Here is a 19,093-nt window from a genome sequence, read left to right on the forward strand (position 1 = left end):
GCACAATCTTACCTTGCTGGCCAACATATTCTCTAAAAGAGTGACTAGCAAACTAAGCCAATTTATCCATCTGTGAAATATTTCAAGGTCAACACTTTATTGGCTACAAGATTTCTAGCTAAAAAGACTGAGGACGACAGTTTGGTAATGTTTGCTTACTGAGCGTGAAATGAAATTTAACAGTACGGCATGCCTACATTTGTAAATTTATTGTGGTTGTTTAGACTTCTTAGAAAATGAAATGTCAAACAGTCATCCTTAGCTTCCAAAAAGTATTGTGTTGTAAACCCCTACAGCTCAGCTTATTCTTTTTACCAATATGAGATTATTTCCTCTTCACTAGAGTTTTTCTCATTTAAGGCTACTATTGTAGAAAATCATGTTTAAAACTGAAACATGGCAACCAGGTTGTTGACTAAGATCCTGATATTCCAGCATCAATATCTAATATCTAAGTATTTATGGACACAAACAATACCTACGGTACTTAATTTCAGACACTATTATTTTATCATGAATCTTACGATCTAAACTGAATGCAAAAAAACAAACAAAAAACAACCCATTTGTAGCTCTCTCAGTTGGGTAGTGAAGCTTGAAAAGCTGGTTTGTGTTTACCTTAAGCATTTAAAATCAAGTGCAAGTAAGAAGTTTTTGAATATATCTCTATGCAAGGGCCCTATTTCTGAGGTATCCTAATTCAGGATTTATAAGCACTTGGAGCTAACACCTTGGGGACATACACACACACAGAGAGAGAGAGAGAGAGAGAGAGAGAGAGAGCACACTTTTATTAATGCTCAGGGTCACTGATGCGTGCTTAAGACTAAACCAGTAGGCATATAAAATCACAGATCAACTGATTCCTGGATGAGAGTTGACACTGGCACTTCGCTTCTGCAGCTGTAAATTGTAACATTGCAATGATTCACACTAAGGCTGCACACCGGGAAACTGGTTGAAGCACTCTCTACAACCAGGATTGTAAGCTAGAATCAAATTGTATTTTGCAGTCGTAGTCTGTGGAGTGCTCTTAAACAACAGTTCCTAAGTAAGACGTTGGGAGAAACCCATTTAGCAATCCAGGGAGTGTCTCTGCAGTTGGGTGCTTGAGAAGAGTAAGGCAGGAAGGAGAAGGAACCACTTGTACTTACAGTGGTGCCCCGCAAGACGAATGCCTCGCAAGATGAAAAACCCGCTAGACGAAAGGGTTTTCCGTTTTTGAGGCGCTTCGCAAGACGAATTTCCCTATGGGCTTGCTTCGCAAGACGAAAACGTCTTGCGAGTCTTGCGATTTTTTTTCGCTCCCCCCCTTTTTTAAGCCACTAATAGCCGCTTAGCCGCTAATAGCGCTAAGCCGCTAAGCCGCTAATAGGGTTGCTTCCCAAGATGAAAAAACCGCTAGACGAAGAGACTCGCGGAACGGATTCTTTTCGTCTTGCGAGGCACCACTGTATTGGACATTCTCACTGCAGCAAACCATGGTTTGTTAGACTAGGAATGTTACACATGAACTGAGATGCTATGTGGCAGCTTGTGTTTCTTAAATTGTAAGTCATCTCATATATCTTTCAATATCAGAAAAAAGTCATTGATACTGAGATTTCATAATACAGTATACAAATTTATTTAATACATTAAAAGAGATTATTAACGAACCTCAATTCTTTAGTTTGGTGATATCTGTTTGCTTGCAGGTGAAATATAGTAATAGTCACTAAGCCAAAAGCTTCATTGGTAGTGCCATGAATCCTTGCAAGTGCTCACAACTCTAAATTTACTCTAGCATGTGCCTGACATTACAGACTGTACTATTAAATTGGTTTCTGATAGGATTGTGCTTTCAGAGTACGTTCTATATATTTCTGCTCAGAAGTAAGTCGTATTAAGTTCAGGGGGACTTACTGCCAAGTAAGCATGTATAGAATTTCAGGGGCGTAGCCAGTGTTAATCATATTCAGAATAGACCCATTGAAATAAATAGATATGACTAACTTTGGGTCATTAAGTTCAGTGGGTCTGCTGTGAGAAAAGCTTGGGCCCCTCAGTTTCAAGAATCTAATTAGCAAGTCACACCTACATAGGCAAAAATGGCCATGGTTGTAATCCTGGTTTCTAAGAGTGGTTTATAAACATAGCAGATGTTGTCGTCTGTGGAAAGCGATAAAGCCTTCTAGTGAAAATCATTTTCTCTCCCCCTCCCCAACTTCAGGGGAAGATAGATCAACAGATCAAAAGCAACAAAATATTTCATTTGACACGGCTATGTTTTAAGAACATCCAAAAAAGAATCACCCTTTTTTGCTTCCATACAGTATTGTTTCTATTGCTTGCCCCTGGTCCCACCCAGCGCACACGCGTGTACACACACACACACACACACACACACACGCTCAAGCTCCTACTTGTAAGGAAGAAAAAGATCTTTATTCATACAACTAACAGTCCAGTATTGGCAGCAGGCACAGTGTTCAGGAGTCATGATTCAGAATTTTAGGAGCATGGCAAGAAGTTCAGAATTGGATGGAAATGCCAAAGATGTCCCAACAAGCTTCCCTGCTCTACCTGCCAAGCTTTTTAAAAATGAGGCATGGTGCGCTCACTTGTGGGACTTGTGGGAATGCTAAGATTGGAAGTGCACACTCTGTGGGGTGTATGTGTGGGGGGTCTGGTTCCATCTGTGAAGCTGGAACCTGCTTCTAGATGACAAGACTGCATCTTTCTATTCCAACTCTGGTTCAGACACTACCATCTCTTGTTTAGCCTCCCCCTGGGGTGATCAAATTCTCCTCTAGCCTTCACTGAGGCTTCCTGCTCCACAGGAAGGTCAGAGGGAAAATCTAGCATCCCTGTTGCCCTTTCTGCCTGAGATCCTCTCCGCTCCAACCAAGGTCCCAACATTTCAACCCCCTTTCCTGTTTCTTCCTGCGTAAACAACTTTTCAACATATATATATAGGTTATTTAAACAGGGTGCCCCACCTGTGCTTAGTTTTTGTTATTCTGTAATTGGGATTGCAACTGTTGTATTGGACAATGGACAGTTTCCAGTGCCTGAGTTGAACAACATCCTTGGCAGCTGCTGGTGCTGGCATGAAGACTCTTAATGCAACTGCAGCAATCTGCATGACCTAGCTGGTTGTGTGGAACAACCACCATGTTTCAGGGTGTTTCAGGCAACTTCCAGGTGAGAGCTGTAATATTGTTGATTGGATGGTAGATACAGTAGATGCTCGGGTTGTGAACGTGATCCGTGCAGGATGCACGTTCGCAACCCCCAGCGTTCGCAACCTGCAGCGGCGGGTCTGCGCATTCGTGGGTTACGATTCGGTGCTTTTGCGCATGCACAAAGCGTGATTTAGCGCTTTTGCGCATGCGCAACTGCGGAAACCCGGAAGTAACCCGTTCCGGTACTTCCAGGTTTTGGCGGTCCGTAACCCAAAAAAATGCAAACTTAAGCGGCTGTAACCAGAGGTATGACTGTATAGAACTTTCCGACTACAAGAGCAGTTGGTCAGTGGAAAAAGATTACTGAAAGGATTGTGGTATTGATTTTTTTTTTTTAAAGGAAGACAGTGGATGGATGACTGTCAAGAATTGTTTGTGACCCATAAATCCTTTCACTGTATAAAAAATTGGTTCAGATGGCCTTGGAGGTCACACTTATCTCTTTTACACGCTGAGAAATACTACAGTGTGAGAAATGGGTATGATGCAATGGCTTTCAGTGGACTGTGCTATCTGGTTGATGACTGAAGTTGTCAGAACAGAGTAATAATATGCATTTACATATATTTGGATGTTTCTTTGCCTTTCTGGGGTTTTTCAGCCATTATTACTTTTTAAACTTGCTTTCATTGTAGAACTTACAAGGATAAGAAAAGTCTTAATTCCAGTGCATTTATTTCGTAATTAGTAGGAATGGAAATAATTAGTGGAAAGTTTAAGTACTTCCAGTGTGAGTTAATAAACTTTAGATCCTTGCTTTGTTATTCATCTGAAGCGTCAGAAAAGCTGAGGCACTTCAGGAACTAAGAATATGGGTATATATTTGTCCTTTTTATCACTAACCAGAACTTACTTGTTTGAGCTCGCCGGCAGTAAAATCCTTCTGTTCATCATTGTTATCTTCATGCAGCAATAACTGGAAGAAGCTTTATGACTACAGATTGCTTTCGGCTTTCGGGAAGCTTTTTGGGTTTTATCCAGTGCTTTAACTTTGGTCCTATAGTTCTCTTAAACTTTTTGATATTCTCTGTACTAAACAGAATATAATATTTTTTTTAAAAAAGAAATTCTTCTAGAGGTAACGTTTGCAATAGAAACTGAATTTTCACTTGGATTTTTGAGGATGTTATCATTACATATTATCTATTAAATTTCTGTATCGTTCTTCAACCGAGGATCACAGGGTGGTTTTCAATATTAAAAGACAAACAAAAATACCACAGTAACAAACAAAAGCAGAAACCCTCCCACACAGTTTAAAAGGCCATAGGTATTATTATTTATTAAATTTAAGATTTAAGAAGAATTGCTTAGTTGCTCCAGCAAGGCACTGGTTAACTTTGCCTCACAGGGACACTGAGGAGAAGCAGTTCTATCTGGTGAGCCATGCAAGGGCAATAAAGCTTTAAATCAACTTAATATATTGTTGGACCTAATGTTTCAGAAGACTAATATGCTAATAATTGCCGGTAATGTATTGTGAGGGAGACTGAAATTCACTTACCACATGGATGGCTCAGTTTCAAGAACCCATCTGACTTATATTCTAGCACTACAGTGGTACCTTAGGTTACATACGCTTCAGGTTACATACACTTCAGGTTACAGACTCCCCTAACCCAGAAATATTACCTTGGGTTAAGAACTTAGCTTCAGGATGAGAACAGAAATCGTGCTCCGGCGGCGTGGTGGCAGCAGGAGGCTCCATTAGCTAAAGTGGTGCTTCAGGTTAAGAACAGTTTCAGGTTAAGAACAGACCTCCAGAACGAATTAAGTTCTTAACCCGAGGTGCCACTGTACATAGAATCATAGAATTGTAGAGTTGGAAGGTACCCTGATAGCCCCCCTCTAATGCAGGAATCTCAACTAGATCATACACGACCGGTCATCCAACCTCTGCTTCAAAATCTCCGAGGAAGAAGAGTCTACTGCCTCTTTGGGGAGTCTCTTCCCTTGTCGAACAGCTCTTACTTTCAGAAAGTTCTTCCTGATATTTAGCCGGAATCTTCTTGTAACTTGAATCCATTGGTTTGGGTTCTAGCCTCCAGAGCAGGAGAAAACAAGCTTGCTCCAACTTCCATGTGGCAGCCCTTATCTGAGAAATAGGTGTAGGGCCACACAGAAACACCCTGGCTCACCTGATCACACAAACATTTAAAACTTGGGACCCCAAACGAGCCCCTACACTACACTGTAGACCTGGACATCCCCTTTCTAGGCCCCAGGCCTAGACAAAAGGCAAGTCTGATGGGAGATACAGGAGGAGCCTACTCAAGAGGAAGAGGTGCCAAGTGAAACTTGCAGCCCAGCTGAAGATCAGTAAAGGGTGGATCTCTTTGTACTAGCATAAAACCTCTCAGCCTCTTTCTATTTTAGTGTGATCTTTTGCTTTTAATGATCCCACATCCTCTTATTTAGCTACTGTTTGGTAACTATGTAATTAAGTAACCCCACCACCCTGTTCCAGTGACAGAAATATATGTTAGCATGAGTAACTGAAGGGAGTGGTTACAGGATCCACTGATCAAAGCTTGCAATGGAATTAAAATGTTTAATTGAACGGACTGCAAGGCATGTAATAAAAATATTGGATAGTGGATACTACAGTAGAATATAAGTGAGGACACAATAATTATATGGTCTGTATCAGAATATGTCTAAGTTATTGTTTGATATTGCATTTAAATGGTTTCACTGCAGGCTCCTCTGCCTTATGAGCAGATATTTTCTAAACATATAATGTTGCAACTGTCACATCTCTTTGACTTAGAGCATGTATAATTGGCTGTGGTTTACTCTTTCTAGCTTCCATCCTTTTGCAAAAGAACTTATGCTGCAGAAACCATGTGTGGTGCTCACAAAATGTCATGCAGATCATTAGACATCTAATTAGCTTTCATTCTTCACACTAAACATTGTGTAGAGATGATCTCCTGGGAGTCCATAAATTTATTTTATGTTTTCAGACTTGAATTATTCTCCTTGTTCTCTGTTACCCTGAAATATGTTTCAAAACATATTTAATAGTATAAATAGTTGCTGTCATACATCATGCGTGAATAATGGGTTTCTTTTCCTTTTTTTACACTGCTGGCCCAACAGAGCAAAATATTTTGCTCATGAGACACAAATAGAATCAAGGGGTTAAAATTACACATGCATCTTTTCAAAAGAGGAAGGTAAGTCCTTGATATGATTATAGACAATAAGGCAAAGTATTCCACTTCACACAGCATGGCTGACACGATGGCATTCAGAATGCAATTTTGCTGTGACTTTCAAGCATTTATCTGAAAGGGCCAGCCCCTTATTTACATGTTTAATATAAATACGTATGCCTCTGCACCACAGTTGGCCTCATGGCTTTCAGCCAATCAAAGCATCTCTTGGAATAGAGAGGGAAACATGGTGACAGGAGATAATGGGCCGGGTTTAGGACCAAAACAAAAAAGGATAAGAGTTGGGAAGGTGATTTCCTGGAAAAAGAACATTGAACATTGAAGGACTGGCAATGTGAATTATGCATGCTATGCAGTGGGATGGAATGATCTATCAATTTTGGTTCTCTCCATTTCTAAATTCAGTTATTCACATCTTGCAGCAATTTGCATTTTTTTTTTAATTTCATGAAAATTCATCAGAATTTTATGTGAATTTGTACTAATAAACACACACACACACACACACACACACACACACACAAAGTTTTGCGTAACATACACATTTTGCAAACAATTTCCCCTGATATAATGCATTTTTGTATGCTATTTTTACTAATATCTTCATTTTATGCATTATTTCCCTTAACATCGTTATTTTTGTAAACACTGGCTGGTTGGAGAACTGTATTGCAAAATTCGGATCAGTATGAATTTCAAGGGATAGCTATGTTTCGGTTCCCATATTATTTCAGAAAGTGTGAATTGGATTGATTTGGCACCAAATGTAAACAGCATCCAGCTTTTCCTCTATTCCTAGCTATGCATTACAGTATAAATGTCTTTGGGTATACAGCTTTCATACTAAAGAATATGCAGTGATACCTGTATACCTTACCGTCATCTGCCATCAATAGATAAATCAACCAAGTATCTTTGACCAAGCTGCAGAGCCTCTTTCCCTCTCATGCCTCTGCCATTGGTTTTGCCTGCACAGTACTGTATTATAAGGATGCAGAGCAGCTTGTGAGCATGAAATCTGTTGGCAGCAGGTGATGTTTCCAGGGTTGTATGGGGAGGTTGGGGCCTGGCAGACCCAGCAACTGAGGAACATATGAAGGCATCTTCTACTTGATTGGTTCATCTAGCCCAGATGCTGATGAGCAGTGACTCTCCATCCTTTCAGGCAGGAGTCTCTCCCAGTCCCAGCCCTGCCTGGAGATGCCAGGAATTGAACCAGAAACCCTTTGCATATAAAGCATGTGTTCTACCACTGAGCTACAGCCCAGCACGCTGCCTTTCAGCTTGCTTACCATCAGGTGCAATATATATTTCAGTACGCTGATATGTCCAGAACACTCTTAATGGCATGAGAAAGTTAATGTGGGCTGGGAGTTGCAAGTCAAGCCCTGACCTGTGGTTCCACCCAAGTCCTATGGGTTAGTGAGGACACTCTCTATACATGTAGGCTGACCAGGGAAGAGGCTCTCACCATGTCATTAATGCCCTTTGCCTTTTGATGCACCCAGGTCCTGCACAGGTTCTATTTATACAAAACATGGCTTCCAAGCAAGCTTGAGTTACAAATTTCTTTTTAACAAGTTAAAACAATTCTTTCAGGTTAGAAGAGAGTTTGGAGTTTGGATTTGATACCCCACTTTATCACTACCCTAAGGAGTCTCAAAGCGGCCAACAATCTCCTTTCCCTTCATCCCCCACAACAAACACTCCGTGAGGTGAGTGGGGCTGAGAGACTTCAGAGAAGTGTGACTGGCCCAAGGTCACCCAGCAGCTGCGTGTGGAGGAGCAGAGATGTGAACCCAGTTCGCCAGATTACGAGACTACCGCTCTTAACTACTGCACCACACCAGCTCTTAGGAAGATTCTATCCTATGTTGCCATATAAGGAGTAGCAGTGATGGGCAAAGATGCTGGTATGATGTGACAGCAAGTGATACCCAAGTGAAGGCTTAAATATGCTGTTACAGATTCTGGGTTGAGCTCTGGAACTGAAAGCAAGAACCTGGGGTGATCCTTTTTGAGCTCTGGCTCAAATTCAGCACTCAAATAGTAATGGATGAGGAGGAGCTGGTCAGTTCAGAGTGCTAGCTTTATGTGCTGGGGTTTCCCAGAAATGATTAATCAGTGAAGGGCTCCTTTACTGTAAATTAAAGCCTAGCTGAGTTCACTGTCCAGTTTTAGAATGACACTATAATTTTATTTTAACAGGAAGTCTAAGCAATTTCCACATAATGCGAGGACAGCCATTTTTTCCTAGTTCTAAGATAAGGTGATAATTTGGTTGATACATGGCGATGACCAGTGTGATAGGGCAGAGGACAGTGAAATGGCTTCCAGTGCTGACCAGTGACCAAGGGAGAAGTGTATACTATATTGGTGGTTGTTGCTGATATGCAGGGATAGTGTGGATACTGCTAAGGAATAGCCAGACCCAACAATGTTTGCCCATGCCTGCGTATTGCTTGCACTATATTTCTTGAACTTAAGTATGCTATACAGTGGTACCTCGGGTTACATACGCTTCAGTTACATACGCTTCAGGTTACAGACTCCGCTAACCCAGAAATAGTACCTCAGGTTAAGAACTTTGCTTCAGGATGAGAACAGAAATCGGGCAGCAGCGGCTCAGCGGCAGCAGGAGGCCCCATTAGCTAAAGTGGTGCTTCAGGTTAAGAACAGTTTCAGGTTAAGAACGGACCTCCGGAACAAATTAAGTACTTAACCCGAGGTACCACTGTACTCTGCTGCCTTTCAGTGACCACCAATACAGATCTGGAGCCCTCACCTCAGTGGTCAGTGCTCTGTATCAGTGACCATGCAGTGCACTCACTTCCCACCTGGTCTCCACTTCTGATATACAAATTGCATTCTAGTCTTACATCTCAAACTGATACTTCCTGGTGATAAAGGATCTCCCCCCCCCCATTTTGCTGGAGTAGAGAGGGTTGCAAAATAATTTCTGGCAAATGTTATTCTGATTGGACTTAAATCAACATGCCTTGGGTTTTTTGTTTTGTTTTTTTTGCTGTAAAAGAGGCTTTGATTTTGTTAGAAATTCCTTCCTTATCTTAGCAAATGCTTGTGGAATGGCATTCAAGCAGAACACATTGATAATTCTTTCAAGCTCTGAAAGTAGGTTTAAAGAAGAACATACACAGCTCACGTATTTTCTTAAGTTTGAAAACTCACCAAAAAATTTTTAGGATGCCTAGTTTAAAACACTGAGGCATATGCTGTGTTTATGATGTAGCTTCCTTTGTTTGTTCGCTTGATATAAGTATGCTTTGCTTAATCTGTGAGGAGTCTTTCTATGTATTGCAATATTTAGTTCGCATAATGATTGAAATATATCAATGCCCAATGGGTAAATGTGTCATTTAGAAGCAGCTGCCAAGGTTTCTCCCCGCTGCTCCAATTAACACATTCAGTACACGCTTGCCAGTGAGTGGTCTGTGTGTATGGATTAAACCACTTTTCTGTTTGTTCAGGCTGCATTGTATGGTATTCAGAAACGATGTGTTCCTTGTTCATTGTTCTGCAAACCAAAGAAGAGAAGACAAGAGAGAAAAATCACATGACATTTGAAGGTGTGCAGCTGCAAATAACAAGGTAGTAAATACTAGGTTGCAGAAAACCTCTTCTACTTTCAGATGTGGTTCAGTCCATTGAGTAACGTTTATCCCCGCCCCTCTGTCCCCTCTTCAAATGATGGAGACACAGAATAGTGAAATTCTAGTGCTGGGATTCCTCTTGCTGTCAAGCAGATCTTTTGAACTTTGTTCCGTTTATTTATTAGAGCGTGTTTGACACGAAGAGCGTACCTTTTCAGCTGATGGTTTTCTCTTTATAAATATTTCTTTTCAGACTGAAATGGTCTCTTCGGTTCTTTCTGTTCAGGATCTGGCAAAGGTAACGCAGCGAGTGTCCTTTATTGTCAGAGCTTAAACTGATTTTTGAATGGTGCCAAGCTGGCTGGTCAAAGGGGCCAGTTCTCCTGTATTTGCTGTTCATTCATGCTCAGGCTGCTTTTTGTGAAGTGCGGCTGTTGGCCAAAACCAACAAAGGGTACACAGACCTGATATTGTGGGCTGCTGAATGAGATGGAGCGTTTCTTGGGCTTTGTCAAGCAGATAAGAAGATCGAGGAGAAGAAAAGGCAAAAAGTACCGGCCAGAGGAGGATTATCATGAGGGTTATGAGGATGTCTATTATTACGCCTCGGAACACTTTCCAAGTAAGCACTGTATAAATGTGTTTTCTGTTGCTGTGACAAATGTCCACTATTGCATTTAGGCATGAAATGCTAATGCATACCAGAATACTACTGTATTTCACACAGGTATTAAAGCATTTCAGAAACACTGTTGATTTCTGCATAGATGTACCGGCAGATTTTTATTTTATTTAAAGGCTCTTATGATCTTGTAGGATGAAAGAAAGGCAGGGTTCAAAGCCATGGTTAATATTTCAGGCGCAGTTAATTGATTTCTGTTGTTGCAAGCCTTTTATTAAAGCACTTTAAGCTGTAAACTGATATTGCAGACCTTTTCTAATAGTGCACGTGTACAGTATGTCTGCATCTCTCTCTCTCTCTCTCTGTGTTTCTCTCTCTCTCTTTTGATGTGTGTGTATTTTCAATATATATTATGTGTGTGTCTGTGCGCGCACACACATACACACCCCAGCAATTTTAAAGTACCATTTATGGTAGTTGCACTCATGCATAAATTTAGAAGTTGAAGTTAAACATAAAGGTTGTTGAATGCAAGTCAGCCCTTTGTAGATACGTTTTTGCTTCGTTCTTTCTAGGAGAAAGTAGCTCAAGTTTATTTTCTCTGGTGCTGGTTGAAAAGTTAACTAATTATGTTGTCGGTGTATTCTGTTGCCAAGTGTCTGCAGCTGCAGTTTATAACAAGGCAACAAAATCATGCTTAGGATCTGTGCAAAATTGTATTTGAAAAATGTAATGTGCTCAAAATATTCTCTGTACCTGTAAGCTCTCTGAGTTCATGCTTTGTCTTGTACCTATCCCAAAGGATTGGAGATGCCCAGAAGTGCCTGAGGGAACAATGGGTTGGGGAGCTACATGTAGGCATTGCTGAGTCTATTATGCCATGCTTTAAGCCGAAGGTGTTGACAATATAAGCAGCCAGGCACAAACAAATGTATAACATGGTGCTATTAATTTAAAATATTTGCAGTGAATAGTTTCCTGTCTACTGCATCCTGAGCATTTATCATTTAAAACGACACAATAATTATATTTTAATTTAAACAACTGTGTGTTTTAAGTAGAGTAGCTATAATCTAATGCATAGTGTGCTGTAGCATATCTCCCTTTCCTTGAAGGAAAAAAAAAGTTAAACTGCAATTTTGGAAATGTACATGGCTGTGCCAGTGAAAAATGATTTAACATCTAACCATTTCTCTTTTGCAGACATTTCTTTTGTAGAATATTTATTGTGCACTTTGTGGAGTGGAGTGGAGTGGAGTTAACCATATCTGCTAAAAACCCAAATGTAGACCTTAATTTTTACAACATGAGGATTAAGTAATTTGATCCTAATTTTGATTCTCTATGCCCAGTGTGCGCCTATATTTCAAGCAATAATTTCATAGTAGCATCAGATACAAAACCTTAGTCAAACTAACCTGCATATTACTGTACAAAATGAACATGATTAAAATAGCAACTTTGGTCCTTGTTCCACTTTCCAGACCATGCAACGAATCAAACAAGGTTTCCCCTTGAATAATGCACTTCAATAGAAATTAAAGGAAAGCAAAGGATACAAATGGGTAAGACAAAATTCTGTGAAAAATGGCACTGAGCAAGGGTATGAATAGAGTTGTCCTGTAAAGATGTCTCATTGTGCACCTAGAATGAAATGATAGACTCTTCTCTGGATGTTCCAGCCTCCCAAGGTATATCAGATAGTAATTTCATTCTGGTGTTTTACAGCTGGTAGTGTTTAGTCTCTCAAAAATGTTGAACTTGGAAAACACTTTTGCCATTTATCATAGATTGTATTACTACCAGTAGAGTAGCTGCTTCACCTTCAGATATAATGATCATGTATGGTGTTGGGAATGCCTTCTGGTTTCAAAGTTGGAAGAAAAAGCTGCTTAATAAATAAATAAAATTCCAACAGATAACCTATAAGCATCTGGTTATCAGTGGTTTGGGAGTTGTTGTATCAGTAGCATCTCTTATAATTTCTTTTTTGCAATTTTTGTCTGATCTTGGAGTGCATGACATGCTGCTCTAGTGACTAGAAAAGTGGAACACATAGTAATTGCTGCAGAAGGGTGTTCGGTGGAGTGTTGCTGTTTCTCAAACTTGCAGTTGTCTGTATTATCATTAAGTGTGGCTACTTTGACCTCTTGGTAGCTATTGCTTTCTATATGTGGAGCAAACCGTCTTTCATCTTTTGTTGTTGTTGAATGGAAGTAATTTTTAAAAGTGGGGGGAGATTTTAAAAGAAACATAATAGCAATACACCTACATTCCTTTGTTACACTTTGTAAATTGGGTGCTTCTGTTGGAAATCTTTCTGTTAAATTTTTTGACCTTTCCCCCTATTCCCCACCCCCCATCCTGTTGGGAGTTCTGCATAAAGGCACTTGCAGGAAGGTACAGCCATGTATAACTGAGTATGAAGTGTTAGGGCTTCATTGGAAGAAAAGGAAGAGTTGGACTTGATATCCTGTCTTTCACTACCCTTTAAGGAGTCTCAAAGCGGCTAATAATCTCCTTTTCCCTTCCTCCCCCACAACAAACACTCTGTGAGGTGAGTGGGGCTGAGAGACTTCAAAGAAGTGTGACTGGCCCAAGGTCATCCAGCAGCTGCATGTGGAGGAGCGGGGAAGCGAACCCGGTTCACCAGATTACAAGTCCACCGCTCTTAACCACTACAACACACTGGCTCTCCATTAGAAGTAAACCCAGGAAGAAACAACAGCACAGAAACAATAACTAGTAGAATGAATTGTCTTAGGCAAAAAGTGGCCATACATGTTTAATACCTCCGGGCACGACTGCATATTGCACCATGCAAGCATATAATTTGATATTGGATCCATGATGTAGCATCTGAAGAATCTAAATTTAAATTGTTCAAAGTATCTAACTTAAAGATGGCATTTCTAAACTGAAGATGAAAAATATTTGGAAGAGCTTGCAGTCATGAAGAAACTTGGAGAAGACATTTGATTCTGCTGTTCCCACTCCAGTTAGCAGTAGGCTGAAGAGGAAGATATGTGCCCAGCCCCTTTAACCTTGCTTTATATCAAATTTACAGTAGCTGGAAGGAAGGAGAGGTACGCTTCTCATTTCATTTGGAGCTCTAGAACAGGAACATGTGGCCCTCCATATGTTGTTGGACCACAACTCCCAGAACCATTGCCCATTGGCCATGTTGGCTGTTGAAGTCCAGCAATAACTGGATAGCCACAGGTACCCTAGAATACTCCACAGTGGGCCAAATGAATAATATATACCGTATATTACAGATAAGCTGCTTATTTTTCAAAACCCATAACCACAGACATTGCAGCAGTGTCTTCGTAGGGTTTTCATGATTGTGCCAGCATAATTTTCAGTATAAGCAATAACGGTACAGTACTAACTTCTGGATAGTTACTGCTGCTGTCTTTGCAAATGCATCGTGTTCTTCTCCAATAGATATAAGGGAACACTGCAAGGAGAAAATTTTTAATATCTGAAATTACTATTAGTAGCTTTAAAATGTTAAGTTTGTAAAGGCACCCGTAACCAAGTTACATACTATTGATTCCTGTGCTCTGTGCAGATGCCATTTTATGACACTTTAAACCCTGGCACACTTGGCTTCTGCAAGTTTAGCAGTGACACCCACATGTTATAATCACTTCTCCCAAACTGTTCCTCAGTCCAGCTGTTGAAAAGCCGTTCCAAAGATAGACTCAAAAATCTTGTGTGGCAGGAGATAAAAATGTGAATTATTTTATTAATAGTTTTGACAAAAATGAGCATTTGGGATGAGCAATTCATTTGAAAAAGACTGAATGAATGGGTAAGACAAGCTGAGCAGGCTAGGTTAGTTACTATTTCTTCTTTTAATCTGTTGTCAAATTGGTATCCCACCCTTCCTCCAAGCCGGTTGCCCCATCTTAACCTTGCAACAATCCCATTGGAGAATAAGTCAAGCAAGGATGTGAATCAAGGTTTCCATAGCTGATGAGCCCAGCAGTGTTGTTTGTATTTTCAGTGAGAAAGGAACAGTTGGCTGAACCTGACACTTATTGATTGAGTAGCTGTAGATAATCATAGACTCAAAAAGTGGAATATATTTGCAAGCTATTTATTTTAGTTCCCTACTGTAATGCAATGCAGAATCCTGTGCAACTGGGAATAAATGCTACCTAGCTTTGAATTATGGGAATCCATCAGGTAGGGCCATTTAATTCTGTTGGCACTCAAGATCCCAAAATGACTACCTCTGCAGAATGAAACAGGTAAGCAGAATCAGGGGAAGAGCAGGTAGGTGGCTGCCAGCAGACATACCTGTTACCTCTTACTAATACAGGGATTGAAAACTATTTCCTATAATGGGCCATTATAGCCCACTGTTGGGGGGGGGGAGTCATTCTGTGGCATCAGCCAATGTTGCGGGAGGGGGGGGGGAGAGCCAAATGTATGTGGAGGTTGTAGCATTGCAGGATTAAGTAGTTCTTTCTCTCTCTCTCTTGTGCTCTGTTCCTGCCTCTGTACTACCTCATCTATGTGGGCTGCATGAAATTAAGACAAGGGCTGCAGGTCCCCCACCCCACAAAAGAGTTTCGAATGAGAAGAGTGGGCAACCTGCCCAGCCATGTTATGCTTTGATGGCCTCCCTGTCTGAAATTAGCATTTGTCAAGGAAAACCTATAGTCTTATTGCTGTGATCCTGTGTATGGTGCTGGAGGAGACTCTTGAGAGTCCCATGGACTGCAAGAAGATCAAGCCTATCCATTCTTAAGGAAATCAGCCCTGAGTGCTCACTGGAAGGACAGATCCTGAAGCTGAGGCTCCAATACTTTGGCCACCTCATGAGAAGAGAAGACTCCCTGGAGAAGACCCTGATGTTGGGAAAGATGGAGGGCACAAGGAGAAGGGGACGACAGAGGACGAGATGGTTGGATAGTGTTCTCGAATCTACCAGCATGAGTTTGACCAAACTGCGGGAGGCAGTGGAAGACTGGAGTGCCTGGTATGCTCTGGTCCATGGGGTCACGCAGAGTCAGACACGACTAAACGACTAAACAACAACAACAACAATATTTGGCTAGCTGCCCAGGCACCTGCACTGGTGCCTGCCCTGGTCTTTCCTCTATCCCCTACCCCACAGCTCAGTCTTCTGAGCAGCATTGGGCAGCTGAGTTACAGCTGCCATTCAAATTCCCCTGACATAACCTTGCACTACAACATTGAAGTACATTTAAATAGCAGCTAGACCCACCTGTTTGGAGCGCTGGCTGCCCGCCACTGCTGGGTAAACTCACCAGTTTCCAGTAATAAAGGCATAAGGTCAAAAAGGGTGGTGACTGATCAAGAGCAGCTAACCCCACCTTAAAACCCCTGAGCTTGAGCCCACTTTCCCCTTTTGCCTGGTATCCGCATACTGTGGCTTGACCCCACTGCTGCAGTCCACAGGAGAGAGAGAGAGAGTCACCTTTTTTCAAGCAATTTCCTATAGAAGTGTTCAGGCAGGTCACCAAGAGACACTATTGCTCTAAATGACCTTTGTTCCTTGAAACTGGCCAATCAGGACACAATTATTTCCTTCAATTTTCAAAGAATGATTCGTTCGGGACCAACTCCCACAACGAATCTACTGCGAGCACTTCAAAACACACACACATACACACACCAGTTTTATGCTGATTGGTGTACTTGCACCAATCAGAATTCATTCGGGCAGGATTCTTTCAACCGATCACATACCCTCTGCAGTCTGTTCTGAGAGAAGCATAGCACTTCAGAGGCCGGGAGGGAAGCAGTAGGCAGGCAGGCGGTGTTGCTGTGGTTTCAGGCAGGGGCAGGGAACCATGACAAGATAGAACCATGCAGTGCAGAGCAAAAAAGCTCACTCCACATCCCATAACCTCTCTATGTCTATATCTTCCCAACTCTTTGCTTCCCCCCCCCCCACACCTTCCACTCAGACCTATTGTGTTGCCTATTGTGACCTCTGGCTCTGCCCACTCCTAGTTTCACCTTCCCTTAGCTGCCCACCAGACCCAGGTGGCATCTGCAGCCACAGGATGGAGAAGGGGGCTCACCTGAGAGCATTTTGCCCACTCAGCCCACTCAGATTTGGAACTGGCCCTGGCAAGTTACTCTCTTGCATGAACTCGTATATGATCACAGTGCATTAGCTTAAATTTAAAAGCAGTGTCTTAGATACTGAACACTATAATTGAGAAAACAAAGCAGACTGTGGGAGGGACATGGCACCATGCCAGCAACAGCTATCCTGGTTTTCTGAAACGCATTCCTGAGCATGCCAGTCTTCTCAACTGCTATGTAGAAGTTGCGTTGATGATAGTGTGATGTCGGGAGCCCAAGTGTTTTATAGAGCTTACAAAACAGTATCTATTAATAGTTAAAAGGCTGAATAGGCTTCTATACATGCCACTATATATGATGTGTCAAGGGTTTTAAGAACTAGAAATGTGTCATCTTTTGAGCATTTTCAGTAGAGAAGCTTCTTTCTGAAGGATGATGACATTAAAGTAGCTGAGTTTGGCAAATGAAAGCTTAGAGGTATATTTCTGGTATGTCATTATTATACTGTCTGAACAGGACCCAGACTTGGATTATTTCTTCACTGTTTAGGCAGGGTTTCAGTAGTCCACCAGGACAGAGCTCCTGGGATATTGCAACATTCTTCAGGATGTTAAGAGAAGGAATTATCCAGAAAACTGGAGAAAAATATCAGCACTGCCACTCCCTAGTACTTTCCTGTTACGGTGGTGCCCCACAAGACGAATGCCTCGCAAGACGGAAAACCCGCTAGACGAAAGGGTTTTCCGTTTTGGAGGCGCTTCGCAAAATGAATTTCCCTATGGGCTTGCTTCGCAAGACGAAAATGTCTTGCGAGTTCCTGCGGGGTTTTTTCCCTTCCCCCCCCTTTTCCTAAACCCTAAGCCGCTTATCAGCTGATCCGCTAAAAGCCGCTAAACCGCTAATAGCGCTAATCCGCTAAGCTGTCAATGGGCTTGCTTCGCAAGACGAAAAAACCGCTATACGAAGAGCCTCACGGAACGGATTAATTTCGTCTTGCGAGGCACCACTGTACTGTTTCCTGCTTTCTGTAGGATAGACATGAAGCAGCCAGTTGTGAACCATCTAGGTTAGTGGGAAGGCTTTGCCCCACAAAGCTCTATTTAAGCAAGGGATGGCGAGTTCCCTGGAGTTTAACAAGACCCACACTAGTAATGTAAAGGTAAAAGGTAAAGGGACTCCTGACCGTTACATCCAGTCATGACCGACTCTGGGGTTGCGGCGCTCATCTCGCTTTACTGGCCAAGGGAGCCGGCGTACAGCTTCTGGGTTATGTGGCCAGCATGACTAAGCCGCTTCTGACGAACCAGAGCAGCGCATGGAAACGCCGTTTACCTTCCCGCCTGGAGCGGTACCTATTTATCTACTTGCACTTTGACATGCTTTTGAACTGCTAGGTTGGCAGGAGCTGGGACCGAGCAACGGGAGCTCACCCCATTGCGGGGATTCAAACCGCCGACCTTCTGATCAGCAAGTCCTAGGCTCTGTGGTTTAACCCACAGCACCACCCACAACCCAGAGTAAATAATATGGTTCTCTCCAAATGTTGATGGACTCCAGCTCCCGTCAAGCCCATCCCACATGGCCAGCGATCAGAGATAATGGGAGTTGTAGTCCAGCAACACCTGGAGAGCACAACATTGCCTACCTCTAGAAGAGCTATTGGGTTTCTTACTAATAATTCTGATCTTGCATTTATGTTACTATATATTAGGTGTGATTGTATAATTTCATCTTCTTCACCTTAATCCTGTTGGTTTGAAATGTTTTGTTACATTTTTTAAAAAAATATGATGGTGTATTTTGATATTTATTTGATATCTAGGCTGTCCACTATGAAAGAGTGGCATATAAATAAACTAAACATTGGCTAGTACTGCTAAAGCTCTGTTAACCTAGGATATCTCCTGGTATAACTTCACTTTACCTATCCTGCTCTTTTCTTGTCTGTTGAATATCTGGATTGATCAATGAATGTTGGAACTGCATTAAATGTGAACAGGATAGCTCCTGATGCTGTGGCTCTTCATTTGTACAGTACTTCAATGTGGACAGCGCCTCATTGTTTTCTGACAACAATCTTATTGATGGGGAGTGCATAATTAATGGTGAATCTGCAAAGATCAATACATGCCTTTTTGTTGTGAGTTACTTGTGTTTAAAAGTACAAGACACTGCACCAAATCTCCAGGTTGGCTTTTCCACAAGGCAGAGTGAGGCAGCCATCTCAGGTAGCAGATTTTGGGTGTCGTGAAAGGGCAGCAAGTAGTTAGTTATTCGTTTATAATTATTGTAGTTTTCCTGTGAGGTAGGGGAAGAGGTGCTTGTAGGACTTTCTGCCTCAGATGTCAAAATAACTTAGCTGGCCTTGGGTATTATGTA

General features: G+C 41.7%; 1 protein-coding gene across 16 annotated transcripts in view; it reads left to right on the forward strand.

The window, feature by feature from the left end:
• Positions 1-19,093, forward strand: part of GRIP1 (glutamate receptor interacting protein 1) — a 356,892-nt gene that overhangs the window by 98,930 nt on the left and 238,869 nt on the right. For 5 of the 16 annotated variants that reach the window (XM_079994088.1, XM_079994107.1, XM_079994101.1 and 2 more), the window contains exons 1-2: positions 10,124-10,315; positions 10,537-10,639. The exons of 3 other annotated variants lie outside the window; for them this stretch is intronic. In XM_079994088.1, the coding sequence (XP_079850214.1) occupies positions 10,277-10,315; positions 10,537-10,639 (142 nt within the window). In that variant the 5' untranslated portion in view covers positions 10,124-10,276. Of the gene's footprint in view, positions 1-10,122; positions 10,640-19,093 lie in introns of those variants that run through there. 8 more of the 16 variants (XM_079994103.1, XM_079994102.1, XM_079994091.1 and 5 more) reach the window with 4 other exon arrangements.

The sequence above is a fragment of the Podarcis cretensis genome (assembly GCF_951804945.1).
Source record: "Podarcis cretensis genome assembly, chromosome: 10".
NCBI lineage: Eukaryota > Metazoa > Chordata > Lepidosauria > Squamata > Lacertidae > Podarcis > Podarcis cretensis.